This window comes from Mus caroli, chromosome 1 (genome assembly GCF_900094665.2).
Source record: "Mus caroli chromosome 1, CAROLI_EIJ_v1.1, whole genome shotgun sequence".
Taxonomy (NCBI): Eukaryota; Metazoa; Chordata; class Mammalia; order Rodentia; family Muridae; genus Mus; species Mus caroli.
The window spans coordinates 110895262-110909548 of record NC_034570.1 but is presented as its reverse complement, the minus strand read 5'-3'; the positions used below and the strand labels follow the sequence as shown (position 1 = coordinate 110909548).

Genomic DNA, 14287 nt, shown 5'->3' with positions numbered 1-14287 from the left:
AATTGTTATAAACCATCATAAAGAGTCAAGGGCAAAGCCAGGATCGAGGGACCAAGTGATAGGGTGGGCTTCACTGATCCAGGCGGTGCATATGCTAGACTGCTTTGCAGAATAGGAGGTTAGAAGTCTTGGATCAAGGAGGTCCTAAGTGCCCATCAGACGCCAAGCCCTCTCTTCCTTCTCACTAGAAGCAGTCCTGGTGACTGTTTTCACGGGGTGTCTTAGCCCCCTGACTATGAGATCCTGGGTCAGCATACAACCCCTGTCATGAGAAGGAAACTGAAGCTCGGTGCTGTTGCCCGCCCCCCTCCAACTAGATTCCACTCCACCTGGCAACCCTAGAGCTGTCCAAGGATGCCTGGTATGTGGGCTGAGTAGAGGCGTGGGGAACCACCACCAAACTCTAGGCTGGTGCCACCTTCTGGCTGCTGTCTTCTAGTCCTGCCGGGAACAGCATCTTCATGCCACAGAGGTGGGAGGAGACAGACCTGCAGAGAGGCCATCTGGTCCTGCGGGGTAGCAGGTTGGAAATGGGCTGTGGCAGCTGTTAAGAGGCCGCCGAGGGTGCAAGATTCAGGGTGGGCCCATATCATCCAGGCCTCGGCTCACATCATAGGCCCCATTCCTGGGTTTCCTGCCACAACCACCACTGCAGCTCTGCTCAGGGGCCTTGCTCCAGTTGAGCTATCTCTCCACAGAGGCAGAAACAAGAGTGCTCCTTCTCCAGGAAGTCTGTCTAGATGCTTCCTGCCTCCTCTGGTTCATCCTGCCTCTCTGAGTTTTAAAGAACCACCCCACCACAAACACAAGGTCAAGTTGCTCTGCTCATCACTGCCATTCCCTGATGGGAGGCTCCTGAGTGACAAAGCAGTGTCCCCAACACTCAGCTGAGTGTCTCTCCCTCCCTAGGAGGATGCTGGGTCCAGGATTCAGCACAGCATGGTATTAAGTCCCATCCTTGCCTCTGACACAGTGAGATCAGGGACTAGGGAGGGTGCATCCTGGACACGGTGTAAACCCAGCCACAACTACACAGCAGGAGAGGAATATGGAGATCCAGAGCAGAGTCATGCCCACATGCCAGCTTCTGCCACACTGGGAAGCCCCCCTCCAAAGCCCAGAGCCCGACCGTGGACATCACTGGCAAGTAGACAGACTTGTTGATGCCATGGCTAGGGGACCAAGTTGAGCAGGTGGCCCACACAGCAGGAGAGGCAGAACTGGGCAGACAGGAGTTATCCTGTGACAGCCATCTTGAGTGCTTGACTGGGCATGCATCTCCATGCAGTGCCATACATGTGACAGAGAGAGGAATGACAGCGAGCATTTCTCCTATGGCTGGAGTTAGGACGAGCAAACAAGTCCCCAGGCCTCTAGGCGGGGTTCCAAGCCTTGCTCTAGCTGGGCCATACCATCCATTGCCAGTTCCTGAGCTCTACCCTCCAGAAGACGGCAAGGCTGCTGGGTCTGGATCCAGCAGAGAGCAGCAGGGCAGGATGCAAAGGGGGCCAGTATGCAAACTAGTGAGGGGACACCAGAGAGGACAGTGAGTGGGACACAGGGAATGTGAAGTTGGCTGAAGGAGAATGCAGTAAAGGTAGAATGAAGGTAAATGTTGTCTACATAATCTACTTAATGTAGACTGGGTGCTCAATTAATGCTGGTGTGACCTCTCACTGCCAGTATCCCACTCGGATCCGCCCTGATCACTGGGGACCCATAGTTGTCCCCAGTTGTATCACCTCATGCTTCCTCCCAGGCCATGGACCACTCTGGGCATCATGTCCTCTTCATCTCCCCATCCATTGTCCCTGGGCATGCTGTGTGTGGCTTGTCCCCTCTCTCCCTTGCACTGTTGTTACCAGCGTGGCAGCAATAACAAACCAGGCTCAGCAGCCCATCCTCAATGGGCCAGTTAAACGAAGCAGAAGTAGAGAAAAGTGTGTTTTGGTGGAGGGGGCGGGGGGGAGGTGCCTATTCATTGTGGCCACACGGGGAAGAGGAACAGAGAGCTTTATGTTTAAGTTTACATGGAAGGCAAGAGTCACACGCGGCTAAGCAGTCCTGATCAAGGTGTGGTCTAGCCATCAAATGCTCCCTGCAAAGTGGTCTGGCAAGTTATCACAACTGTGGTAAATCTCTTTGGAAGACAAGCTCCCCCTCCCCCTCCAGCAGCACCAGGTTTCAGCCCTGTCCTTCTCCCAGCATGAGTCTCCTGGGGGAAGTTCCATTTTGTTTGTTTGTTTGTTTGTTTGTTTGTTTGTTTGTTTGTTTAGCATCCATTGTCAGTTAACCAATGGGATGGACACAGGTGTTTCTTTAGAATGTCTTCTCAGCAGCCTCATTGCTGGCTCCCAGAGCAGATCCCCTCATGCTTCCTGCTCTGCCTGTCTGCTGCTCTGCCATGCCTGAGGGCTTAAGGGCTATGCAGCACCAAAGGCATCATGGACATCAAGTCCTGGGCACCTGAGGCACCATGGGAATTCCAGGCACCCAATTCTAGCCGACCTGGATTTCTTTCACCTAAGACAGCCAGTTCTGCTGCTATACCAGGTGGCTCACAGCCTGTAAGACCTGATGTGTCAGGAGTGGCCAACACAGAAGACCAGGGAGAGAAAGATGCAGCACAGAACAGAAACCACTGGAATGGACAAGGGAGCTGCTGGCAGCTACGAGTGGGCTAGAAGGGACTGGGGACAGCTCCGTTCCCCAGAACATCCAACATTGACTGCACCTGTCTAAGAAACAGGAAGGCCCCGGGCAGGAGGAGTCCATGGGCCGGTGGAATACCCACCTCCAAGGGTGAGACTGGTGACCACTTGGTGGATAACTTAACACAGCCACCTCCTCTCTCCACTTCTATATTCAGATCAGTAGATTCCCACACACCTGAGCAGCACTGGGATGGCAGGCAGTGACGGGGGACGGCTGGGGACTGGTTTTATAAACCCAAGAAAACCATACCAATCCATAGCAGTCTTCTATTTCTCCTCTTGGTGCTTCTCAGCAGAAGTTTTCCAGGCAGACTCACTGTTCGGTTTTTCTCTCAGGTTGGAACCTAGAGTCTCTCACACACTATGTGTGATTACTTAACCACGGAGCGAGGCCCAGACTTTTCTTTCTTTTTTCTTACATTCTACATTTTATTTATTTATTGTGCCTGTGTAAGCATGCATGCCACGGTGCTCGCATGGGAACTGGTTTTCTCCTTACACCATGTGGGACTGGGGAATGGAACTCAGGTCATCAGACTCGGCAGCAAGTACCACCATCAGCCATCTCAGATCTACCCAGCTCTTTCCAAACCAGTGGAAGGCAGAGCTTCAAACTTGGCTTCAGATTTTTAAAAGTATTTGGGGGCATTTCCACCCAATTTAGGTACCTGTGCAGATACCCAATCTGCTGTGTTTCTGCAAAAGATGCTAAATGCTAAATAAGGCTGGGCCCTGCCCAACCTGCCTCCAGAGCATTGCCCCTTCCTCCTTCTGCACTTAAGTAGAGCACGTGAGCCAGGGAAGCCCCTGCCAACTGCTGCATTTTCTGCAGCCCACCCCCATAGGATGCTTCAGTCCCCTCATGGAAAACTTAGATCTTTTTTTTTTTTTTTTTTACCAAGTTCCCTTTTACTCTGACAGAAGAAATGGTGCGCACACTCATTCACTACCTGCTTACTCAGCGTGCGTCCCAGTTAGGTTTCACTGTTGCTGTGATAAAGCGCTGGTCAAAACCAACTTGTTGGAGACAGGATTTATTTCCCTTTACAATGTCCAGGGGACAGTCCATCACTGAAGGAAGCCAGGGTTGGAGCCAAGGCAGGATCCTGGTGGCAAGAACTGAAGCAGAGACCACAGGAACACTGCAGGCTGACTTGCTCCCTATGGCTTGCTCGGTTGGCTTTTTTGTACAACCCAGGACCACCTGCCAAGGGGTGCCACCACCCACAGTGATCCAGGCCTTCCCTGAATCAATCATCAATCAAGAAAATGCTGCCACAGACTTGCCGACAGCCAAGCTGGTGGAGACAATCTCACAGTCTTCTTCTCTCATCTTCCCAGATGAGTCTAGTTTGTGGCAAGTTCACAACACAAACACACACACACACAAGTAAACATGCCAGGCCAATTCTAGGCACTAAGCAAGAGGCTGAACACCACATCAAGTTCTCAGTCTGTCTGGCCAGGCACCAGGCGTCTTTTTGGTAAGCACCCTGATGCAGGTCCTGACCTGACCCGACCTGACCTCTGACTGCCCCCTTTCTCAGCACCTACCTTCATGTCTTGAGACAGGAACACCCAGCAGAGAAGAGAATGTTTCAAAGGCTTTGTGTGTCCAATAGAGGCACAGAGGTAGTAGGATCTGTCAAATGTGAGGTGGCCTGAGCAGAAGGCTGGTGGGCAAGGCCCTCGGATCCTTCTCCAACTCAATGACATATATGAGTCAAGGACCCAGTGCACAATAGTGCGTGTAGCATTCATAACTGGCTTCACTTTGGGGATTAAATGAATGCTTCTTAAAAAGTGGTCTTAGTTAGGGTTTTACTACTCTTGAAGAGACACCATGACCAAGGCAATTTTTTTTTTTTGGTTTTTCGAGACAGGGTTTCTCTGTGTAGCCCTGGCTGTCCTGGAACTCACTCTGTAGACCAGGCTGGCCTCGAACTCAGAAATGTGCCTGCTTCTGCCTCCCAAGTGCTGGGATTAAAGGCATGTGCCACCATGCCCGGCTGACCAAGGCAACTCTTATAAGGACATTTAATTGGGGCTGGCTTACGGGTTCAGAGTAGAGTCCATTAACCTCAAGGTGGGAGTGTTCAGGCAGGCATGGTTCTACCTCCTCATCTGAAGGCTGCTAGGAGAAGACCGCTTCCAGGCAGCTAGGACGAGGGTCTCAAAGCCTATGCCCACAGTGTCGCACCTATTCCAACAAGGCCACACCTCCTAATAGTACCACCCCCTGGGCCATGCACATAAAGCCCATCACAAAATGGAACTTTTTAAAGATAGGGACTCATGTAATTAAGGCTAGACTTGAACTTACTATGTAGCTGATCCTTCTGCCTCTACTTTTCAAGTGCTAAAATTATAGGCCTGCACCGTTATGGCGATTTATGTGTTGCTGGGTTTGGAGGCCAGGGCTTCATACATGATAGACTCTACCAAGTGGCTATATCCCCATCCCTAGAACTTTCCTTTTTCTTCCCAAAGGGGCAAACTTAACCGTAACAGAAGGGGATGTCTCTGAGAACCACAAGAATATCTCCTGAACTTTGTGTACACCCCACATGTGGGACACATTAGATGGGTCAGAAAGACAGCAAGGCCTATGACAGGTCCAGACACCAATGCCATCATCCACCTTGGTCCAAAAGGAGGCTAACCTGAGGCTCTGATACAGGCTCGCCTCTCCCTCCATGTCCTTTCTTCTTCTCTTGCCTGATTTTCAGCAGGAAGACCAGAAGCTGAGCCATGAAAAAGAAAACAGAACCAGTCAGAAGCCCAAGGTCATCCACTCCTCTGCTGGTGGCTCTGTGGAGAGCGAGGAGTTCACTGCTTGTCACCAGTCCCTAGCAAGGGACATTCTCAAACTAGGCTGTTGATGCTGGCAGTGTAACTGCAGGGCCCCAGCAGCCACAGCCTACCCCCACCCCCCATCCCTCCTGAGAAGATTGAAATGTCCTGATTGAAGTACTGTCTGCTCACAGCCCTATAACTCCTACCAGCTGTGTGTTTTATTGTCATATTGACACTAATGTGCCTCGGATGTCACCTCCATCCTGATGCTCATTCTTTATGCAGGGTGGGGAGGCTCAGAAACCGATGGCATTGATCTCACAGGGGAGAGGCAGACATCGCTGGGGTCTCAGGGGACTGCTTCAGGCAGGAATCCAGGCCCATCCTGGCACAGAGGGGAGACTGAGGCAGAGGAGAACAACCATGGGTCCCACAGACTGCTGAGCACAGGCTGGGAATGAGCTGGGGAAGGGAGGCCCTTTGGTGAATTTGAGTTGACCAGGATACGATTCTACTTCCTCAGTTGGAGAACTCAAAGCCCAGGCCTTGGCTTTCTCTGCCCTCGGGACATGACTGAAAAATGGGGCCACTGGCCTCTAAGTCCCCAGCTCAGTAGCCTCGCCATGGAGGCTCCCCCATGAGGAGAATGGGGGCTTGAGTCCGTGGAGTATAGATGAGTAAAATACTTGGGCTGAATTCCTCAGAACACAACTTGAGAGTGAGTATAGAAAAGACCTGGGCCAACTGCAGTGGATTATACCTGTAATCTCAGCACTGGGAAGGGGTTAAGTGGTTAAGTGGAAGAGTCAGGAGTTCAAGGCCATCCTCCACTACACCAAGTCCTGTCTCAAAAAAGTAAAAGAAAAAACAATGGGGTGAGATGAGGAAGATTTGACCAGTTCATAAAGGGCTTGGCCTGGAAAGCATGAGAACAGGAGTTCAAATCCCCAGAATCCACGTGGAAAGCAGCAGGGTGACCCGCACCCGTCATCCCAGTGGTGGAAAGATGGAAGGCAGATACACCAGAATCCCTGTAAACTTGGAGGGTAGCCAGCCTAGCTGAATCAGTGTGCCCAGGCCAGAGAGGCCTGGGAGGAGGGAGGGGAGGGGAGGGGAGGGGAGGGGAAAGAGAACTAACAGATGAGACAGAGTCAGAGATACGTAGGAGGAACAGGCCACATCAGGCATCCTCTGAGGGACGATAGGCAAGTGGCTGGTCACTCGCTGGCCAGTGTTAGGACAGGCAGCAACCACAGATGGATGGTGGCTGTGAATGCTCGAGTCCCCGAACATAAATCACAGGAAAAGCACAGGAAATGAGTGCCAGGCTTTTCTTCCTATTTAGTGATTTATCAAGGGAAGAGGCGCGTTAATAAACACATTTCCCTCGAGGGCCAGGAATAACGGAGATGAATACTACTGTCAGTTTGAGCCTGCTTCCTCTTGTTAGGGGCACCCGAGAGGGTGGGAGTCAGAGTGTTAGCAGCAGAATCTCTTTCTGAAAAATATATGACGATGGGCTGTGGTGATAGCTCACTCAAGAAAGTGCTTGCCTTGCAAGCCTGGGGCCCTGGGTTCCCTAGGATCGCTGGGGAAAAAATGGTGTGCTAGGGCACCCACTGAGGAGGTGGAGACTCGTGAATCCCCGAGACTCAGCGACCACCCAGCCTAGCTTCCTTGGTGAGTTCTATCTGAGTAAGAGACCCTGTCTAAACAAGAAGCTGGACGGTTCCTGAGGAACCGCACCTGGGAATGTCTTCTGGCCTCCACGTGTGCATGCGTGCACACAAACAGACACATAAACACACATACCCAAAGAAAATATGTATACCAAAGGCATGGATAAGTCATACTTTAGTGGATGCTAGAATCTTCGTGTCCCCCTCATTTCATAACACGGAGTCTGTAGGAGAACCCCATGAGATAAGGATTATCAAGACATGAAATTAAGGTGTCAGAGAGGAGAGGACGCCCAGATGGAGGCCTGTCGGGCAAAGTGCTGTAGCTCACTGTTCCGGGATCAGTCATCTTTTCTAGACTTTGGGCCTTTCCTTTATCCTAAACTGCAGGTCCACTCTGCCCATCTGCACCCCTCAAAGAAGCCCTGGGAATTAGACAGCTCACACAGACATGTGGACAGGGTCATAGGCACCATCCTCGGAACTCTGTATGACTTCACAGCAAGTATGCACAATACAGCATGTTGCCTGGATTGGAGGGGAGCTGGGGATGTCTGTATGATGTCCTGTCCAGCATTTGGGCAGGACCAGGACTGCTTATAGGCAGCATCTGCAGCCAACACATATATATGAAGGCCCAGAGGTTCCAGAGGGAGGCCAGAAAGGCAGGGCAGCCATTTCTCCTTGTAGGTTTCTAGAAGGCAAAGACACATCTCAGCATTCACCTTAATTTGCTACAGTTCAGGCCACCCATCACCTAACTTGACGTCTTATGGCAGCCCTGAAGGGTACTGCTACCATAAGACCCCTGCTGTAAAGTGTGAGCTGAGGCAGTGAAGAAGCAATAGGGACTACAGTCATCTAGTGATGTCAGACCACTTCTAGGACACTTTGTCTAAAGGAGAGATCCAGAATTCCTAGGAGGGTGGGGGGGTAATGATGATGGGGAAAAGAACAGAGTGTGTTTGTGTGTGTGTGTGTGTGTGTTTGTGTGTGCATGGTTCAGGTGTGTTAGGGTTCTCTAGAGTCACAGAACTTATGCAATGTCTCTATATTGAGAGATTGAGGGAATTTATTGTCATAGCTTACAGTCTGTAGTCCAACTAACCCAGCAATGGGCAGCTGTGGATGGGAAGTCCAAGGATCTCGTAGTCGCTCAGGCCTATGAGGCTAATTGTTTCAGCTGGTCTTCTGTAGAAGTAGGTTCCAACAGATGTGCTGGCAAGTAAATGCAAGCAGTCAAAGAGTGAATCTTCCTTCTTCCGATGACCTTACCTTCCAGCAGAAGGTGTGGCCCAAATTAAAGGTGTGTTCCACCATACCTGGATTTGGGATTTGCTTTGTCCCAAACTGACCTTGAACGCAGAGATCTCCTTGCCTTAGTCTCCTGGGATTAAAGGGCGTGTACTACCTTGCCTGGGCCTAAGCTCTCCATGGCCACTGTGCCTTGAGATCTCCATGCCAAGATCCAGGTCAGAAACTTGTGTCCTCCAGCCTCAAGATCTGGATCACAGGTGTGTCCTCCATTCTGGATTGTAGTTCATTCCAGATATAGTCAAGTTGACAACCATGAATAGCCATTGTAGTGCATATGTGTGTGTACCTACATGCAGGGCTATATGCATGCATAATCATGAGGTGTACACATTTAAGACAACACATTCCCACCACTCAGTAGCCCAGACCTGAGGGTCTCCAAGTGTGAGCACATCTGTGTGTCACATGGCCTCTCCCTGCTGCTCCTCTTTTGCCTCCCTGGTCTCTCATGGTAGCCTTCTCAGTAGGTTCTGCGGAGCAGCCAGTCTACAATGTGGAATTGGAGGGCTCACCTGTGATCCAGATCTTGAGGCTGGGAGACACAAGTTTCTGACCTGGATCTTGCCATGGAGATCTCAAGGCACAGTGTCCATGGAGAGCTTAGGCCCAGGCAAGGTAGTACACACCTTTAATCCTAGGAGACTAAGTCTCAGCCAGGAGCCCAGCATCACACACAGCTCTGCTTAGTAAGTTTCCTTCAAGGGGTTCAGATGTGAACCCCCCTGGGGAGGTGTTTCTGGTGTGACCACCATTGCAACAAAGCTCATGGTCCTGTGACTTGTAACCCTGTTCAGTCTGCTCCTCGTGAGATTCTCTTCAGTTATGGAAAGGGCCCATCACCACCACCATGCAGTGGCATGGAGAAATCATGAATATTCATGATGTGTAGAGTGGGGAGAATCTATGATACTAACAAGCCTTCCGTTGGCTGTCTCCCAGCATCACGATTCTCTAGTCCACGTGTGACCCCGCGACTGAGCCGCAAGCGGGCTCTATCCATCTCCCCGCTCTCAGATGCCAGCCTCGACCTACAACGCATGATTCGGACCTCTCCCAATTCGCTGGTAGCTTACATCAACAACTCCAGGAGCAGCTCAGCAGCCAGTGGCTCTTATGGACATCTGTCTGCCGGTGCCCTCAGGTGAGCCCCAACAGTAAGCAGTGGGCTGAGAACTGGGAGCCGGTCTGGGGCCACGTGGCAGGGTGGGGCTTTACACTGGAGAATACAGAACTTAATACTAGTGCCTCAACATGCTAGCAACTGTATTGGTAGTTCAAAAGCAATAATGAGGGTGGGGATGTGGCTCTTTGGTACAGTCCTTGACTGGGATGCAGGGTTCTGTGATCCATTCCCAGCATTGTATAAAATCAGGCATGGTGACAAATTCCAGTCATCGTAGCACCTAGTGAGTCTGAGGACAGCGGGATACATGAGAGTCATTCTGTAAAGAACAACAGCAAAGCCATCGTGACACAGGGAGCTCACACTCACACCAACACCAGAGTACATCCTTAGGTAGTAAGTCTGCCACCAGGGGCTCCGTCATGATGTCAGAGGTAGCCAAGGTCAAAAGTGGCCTCCTTGGGAGCTGGGGAGACTATGTGGTGGGTAGAAACACTAGGCGTGTGAGAATAAAGACCTGAGTTTGAATCCTCAGAACTCCCATCAATGTCCAGGCATAGCACAAGTATCCAGAGCCCAGCACTTCTTTGGGCTGAAGGAGGTGGCGACAGGAGAGTCCTGCAAGCTCAAGGTTGCATTCAAGGAGCTAGGTGTGATCAGCAAGGCTAAGGACATCCGTTTGCAAGGCATGTTTGCCATCTTGAGCCTCAGAATACGGTCCTCTCTGCCAAGGATATTGGTTTGGTGGTGAACCCAATCCTTCCCCAATCCTCTCGTTCTCCATTGCAGCCCAGCCTTCACTTTCCCCCACCCCATCAATCCCGTGGCCTACCAGCAGATCCTGAACCAGCAGCGGGGCCTGGGCTCAGCCTTTGGACACACACCACCCCTGATCCAGCCTTCACCCACCTTCTTGGCCCAGCAGCCTATGACTCTCACCTCCATCAGCACCATGCCTACCCAACTCAGCAGCAGTAGCAGCAACTGTCTAAATGATGCCAACCAGGTAGGTGGGTGCAGGAAACTGGGGTGGGTCCTCACTGCTCACCCCATCCCCAAGGGCGGTTCATGCTAGGAACTGGTAGAGATCTCTGCACTTTAGCCTGACTGGTTGGTTGCTTTTAGGACAGAGATCACATGATGGCAAGGGCCTTAAACTGGGCCAGAAGCCCTGGCCTGGGCCCATGGTAAGCTCCTAGTCACTCAGTTCTGTCTTCTGTCCAAAAAGCTAAAAGGGATGGAGAAACCCTCTCATGCAGGGGTGCTGCATGGAGACACTACATACATCATGGGAACCAAAGTGCCTTCCCTTTCCCCTACCCCTCACCCCGCATCCCCCACCCCCCACTCCTATCTTGGCTGGCCCTGGTTGGAGGACCAATCTAAGAGACTCAGTTTTTGATGTTTCAAACTACAGAAGGGAGGAAATGCTAGGGAGATAATAAGTCAGTGGCTGACGAGATGCTTTGCAAACATGAGAACCTGAGTTTGACTCCCAGCATCCATATTCAAAAAGCCAGGCATTGCCAGGCAGTGGGGACACACGCCTTTAATCCTAGCACTCAAAAGGCAGAGGCAGGCCCAATTTCTGAGTTCAAGGCCAGCCTGGTCTACATAGTAAGTTCCAGAGCAGCCAGGGCTACACAAAAAGGCCCTGTCTCAGAAATAAGGAAGTAAAAAAGAAAAAGAAAATCCAGGCGTGTTGATGCATGCTTGTAATCGTGGCTCTGAGGAGGTAGAGACAGGTGGATCTCTGGGCTTACAGGTCATCCAGCTTAGCCTAATTGTCGAGTCCCAGGTCCCAGTAAGAGACCCTCAAAAAGTGGATGCTGACTAAGGAACACACTTGAGAGGAACCTCTTATCTCTACGTATGTGCATGCACATACACACAGATATACAGTGTACTTCACACATATGAGCATGCATGTATATGTTTACACATACACATAAATGGTGGTCTATGTGAGTAAACTGTAGAGCCACGGCCCATAGAATTTGGGGGTCCTCTGTCTTGTGCCTATGTGACAGACTGTCCTCTGCCGTCTCCCTCAGAACAAGCAGAACAGCGAGTCAGCTGTGAGCAGCACCGTGAACCCCATCACCATTCATAAGCGGAGCAAGGTCAAGACTGAGGCTGAGGGCCTGCGTCCAGCCTCTCCGCTTGGGCTGACACAGGTAACCTGCTGCTCAGTGCCGTTGTCCTTGGGCTGGGACCAGGCTGGATCTCCTGGTTTGGCTGTTGAGCACCTAGTGGTTAATGGATGGGGGAGGAGGTAGCAGTGGATGGATGAATGGATGCATGCATTCATACAAGGATGGATGGATGGATGGATAGGTGGATGGATGGATGGATGGATGGATGGATGGATGGATGAATGCATGCATGCATTCATACAAGGATGGATGGATGGATGGATGATAGGTAGATGGATGGATGGATGGATAGATAGATGGATGAATGGATGCATGCATTCATACAAGGATGGATGGATGGATGGATGGGTGGATGGATAGATGGACGGATGGATGGAAAATAGAATGGGTAAGTGGATTGATGGCCATCTGCAGAACTTAGAGAGTTAGTGTGGGCGAGCTCACAGATGTCCTGCACAGTTCCTCTTGCCTTAGCATATATCATTTTTATCTAATATAAGTGAGTAAATGAATGAACAAATGATCTACCCTTCCATCTTACTATATGTATGACTGAATTAATGAATGAGTACTAACGTTTTCTTCCCTTCCACTTCCTTCAGACTTCAACTATCCACACATACAGCCTCAGCCTTGAGTCTGAGCTTCTCACGTTCCCCTGAGTGGCTCTGGTTCTCAAGGCTGCCCCCTCTCCTGGAGCCCACTGCTCACACTAGATCCTTTAGTGCTGGTGCTCCCGGGTAAGGCGACTTGAGGAACTTAAATGCCAGCTGCTGGGTCACTTCAGGTGGGAAGAAGGATAACTCCTGATAGTAAGGGAGTCAGCATGACTGGGCCCAGCCTCTATGGAGGGGCCCTTGGAAGTCCTACTACTCACTCTGTTCCTAGGAGGACACACAGGCCATTGCTACTCTTAGAGCAGGGTTCTGGCATTCGAAAGGCTTAGCCGCTGCTGACCTTGGCTTTAAAGCTCTGAGCCCTATGCCCTCACAGTGGTATAGTCTCCATCTGTTAGTCCACAATGCAGTCACCAAGGATACTCATGCCTCCCTCCAGTCCCTGGCTCCCAGCATCTGCTGGCCTATCCTTTATCAAGACTGTAAACCATCAGGCATGCTCTAGGCACTTAATTTTCATGAAATATTAGGTCCTCTTATTGTCAGGCAAACAGAGGGGTTGATGACAAATTCCTCTCCCCTCACTGACACCGGCACTAGTCAGAACATGATGCATAGTTTCCACGAGGCTGGCCATCACGGGGAGGGGTGTGTGCTGAAATTGATGAGGACAGCACACATCCAGGAAGATAAACATGCAGAAATGTTGAGGACAGGGAGGGGCACTATGGTGGGTGCTTGCTAAGTACCTTGGAGTCTCACCATGCATGGGTGGGGCCTCGTTACTGCCCTATGCTCTAGGAAAGCCACCCAGAGGACTTCTTCTTGCCTGTGCCCACAGCACTTAGGAAGGAAGAGGGAGGGAGGGAGGGAGGAGAGAGAGAGAGAGAGAGAGAGAGAGAGAGAGAGAGAGAGAGAGAGAGAGAGAGAGAGAGAGAGAGAGAGAGAGAGAGAGAGAGGAAAGAACTTTTACAAGGGCTGGGAAGATCCAGTCAGTAAAGTGCTTGCCATACAAGTGTGAGGACCTGAGTTCGAATCCCTAGCATCCATGTAAAAAGCTGGACCCAGGGACATGGGCCTTGTTGGTCAACCAGTCTAACCGCATCAGCAAGCTCTGGCATTTGTACATGCCACTAATCCCAGCACTTGGGAGACTGAGGCAGGCGGATTTCTGAGTTCAAGGCCAGCCTGGTCTACAGAGTGAGTTCTAGGACAGCCAGGGCTACACAGAGAAACCCTGTCTAAAAAAAAAAAACAAAACAAAAACAAACAAACAAAAACAAAGTAGGTAGTGAAGAATGATAGCTAAGGCTGTCCTCTGGCCCTCAATTCATGTACAATAGTGTACCTGAAAACAAACACACACACACACACACACACACACACACACTTGCATAAGAACAGTTTCGTATAAGTGCATAAGGCAGTTCAAGCATATTCTCCCCATAGCCTAGTTCCCTCTACCCTCACTATCACCCCACCCCACCCTCACCCCTAGCCCCTCCCCCACTCCCCTTGATGGCCTTGTTACTCTCATGTCACCTGTGCAGATAGGGTTCTATGCACCTATAAAGTCAAGGTCTCATAGGTAAGAGACAGAATGCAGTATTTGTCTTTCTGAGATCGATTAATTAATTTCCTTACTGTGATTAGTTTGTAACATTCATCCGACATGATACTAGATGAAACTATAATCAGGAAGACAAGGGTGTCCGCTTTCCCCACACTTGTTCAACACAGTGCTTAGAGTTTCAGTCAGCACATGAGATTATGGCATGGGGAACACATGAGATACAAATAGGAAGGGGAGGGGTCAGAACATCCTTATTTGCAGATGACATGGATGAGACCCTAAAGACTCCCCTGGAAAACTCTCTAAGTTGAA

The 14287-nt window shown here is 50.6% G+C and overlaps 1 protein-coding gene across 1 annotated transcript in view; it reads left to right on the top strand.

Moving 5' to 3' along the window:
* Gli2 (GLI family zinc finger 2) overlaps nucleotides 1-14287 on the top strand; it is a 223534-nt gene that overhangs the window by 191304 nt on the left and 17943 nt on the right. The window contains exons 6-8 of the mRNA XM_021165818.1: nucleotides 9446-9647; nucleotides 10419-10635; nucleotides 11684-11806. Of these exons, the coding sequence (XP_021021477.1) occupies nucleotides 9446-9647; nucleotides 10419-10635; nucleotides 11684-11806 (542 nt within the window). The remainder of the gene's footprint in view (nucleotides 1-9445; nucleotides 9648-10418; nucleotides 10636-11683; nucleotides 11807-14287) is intronic.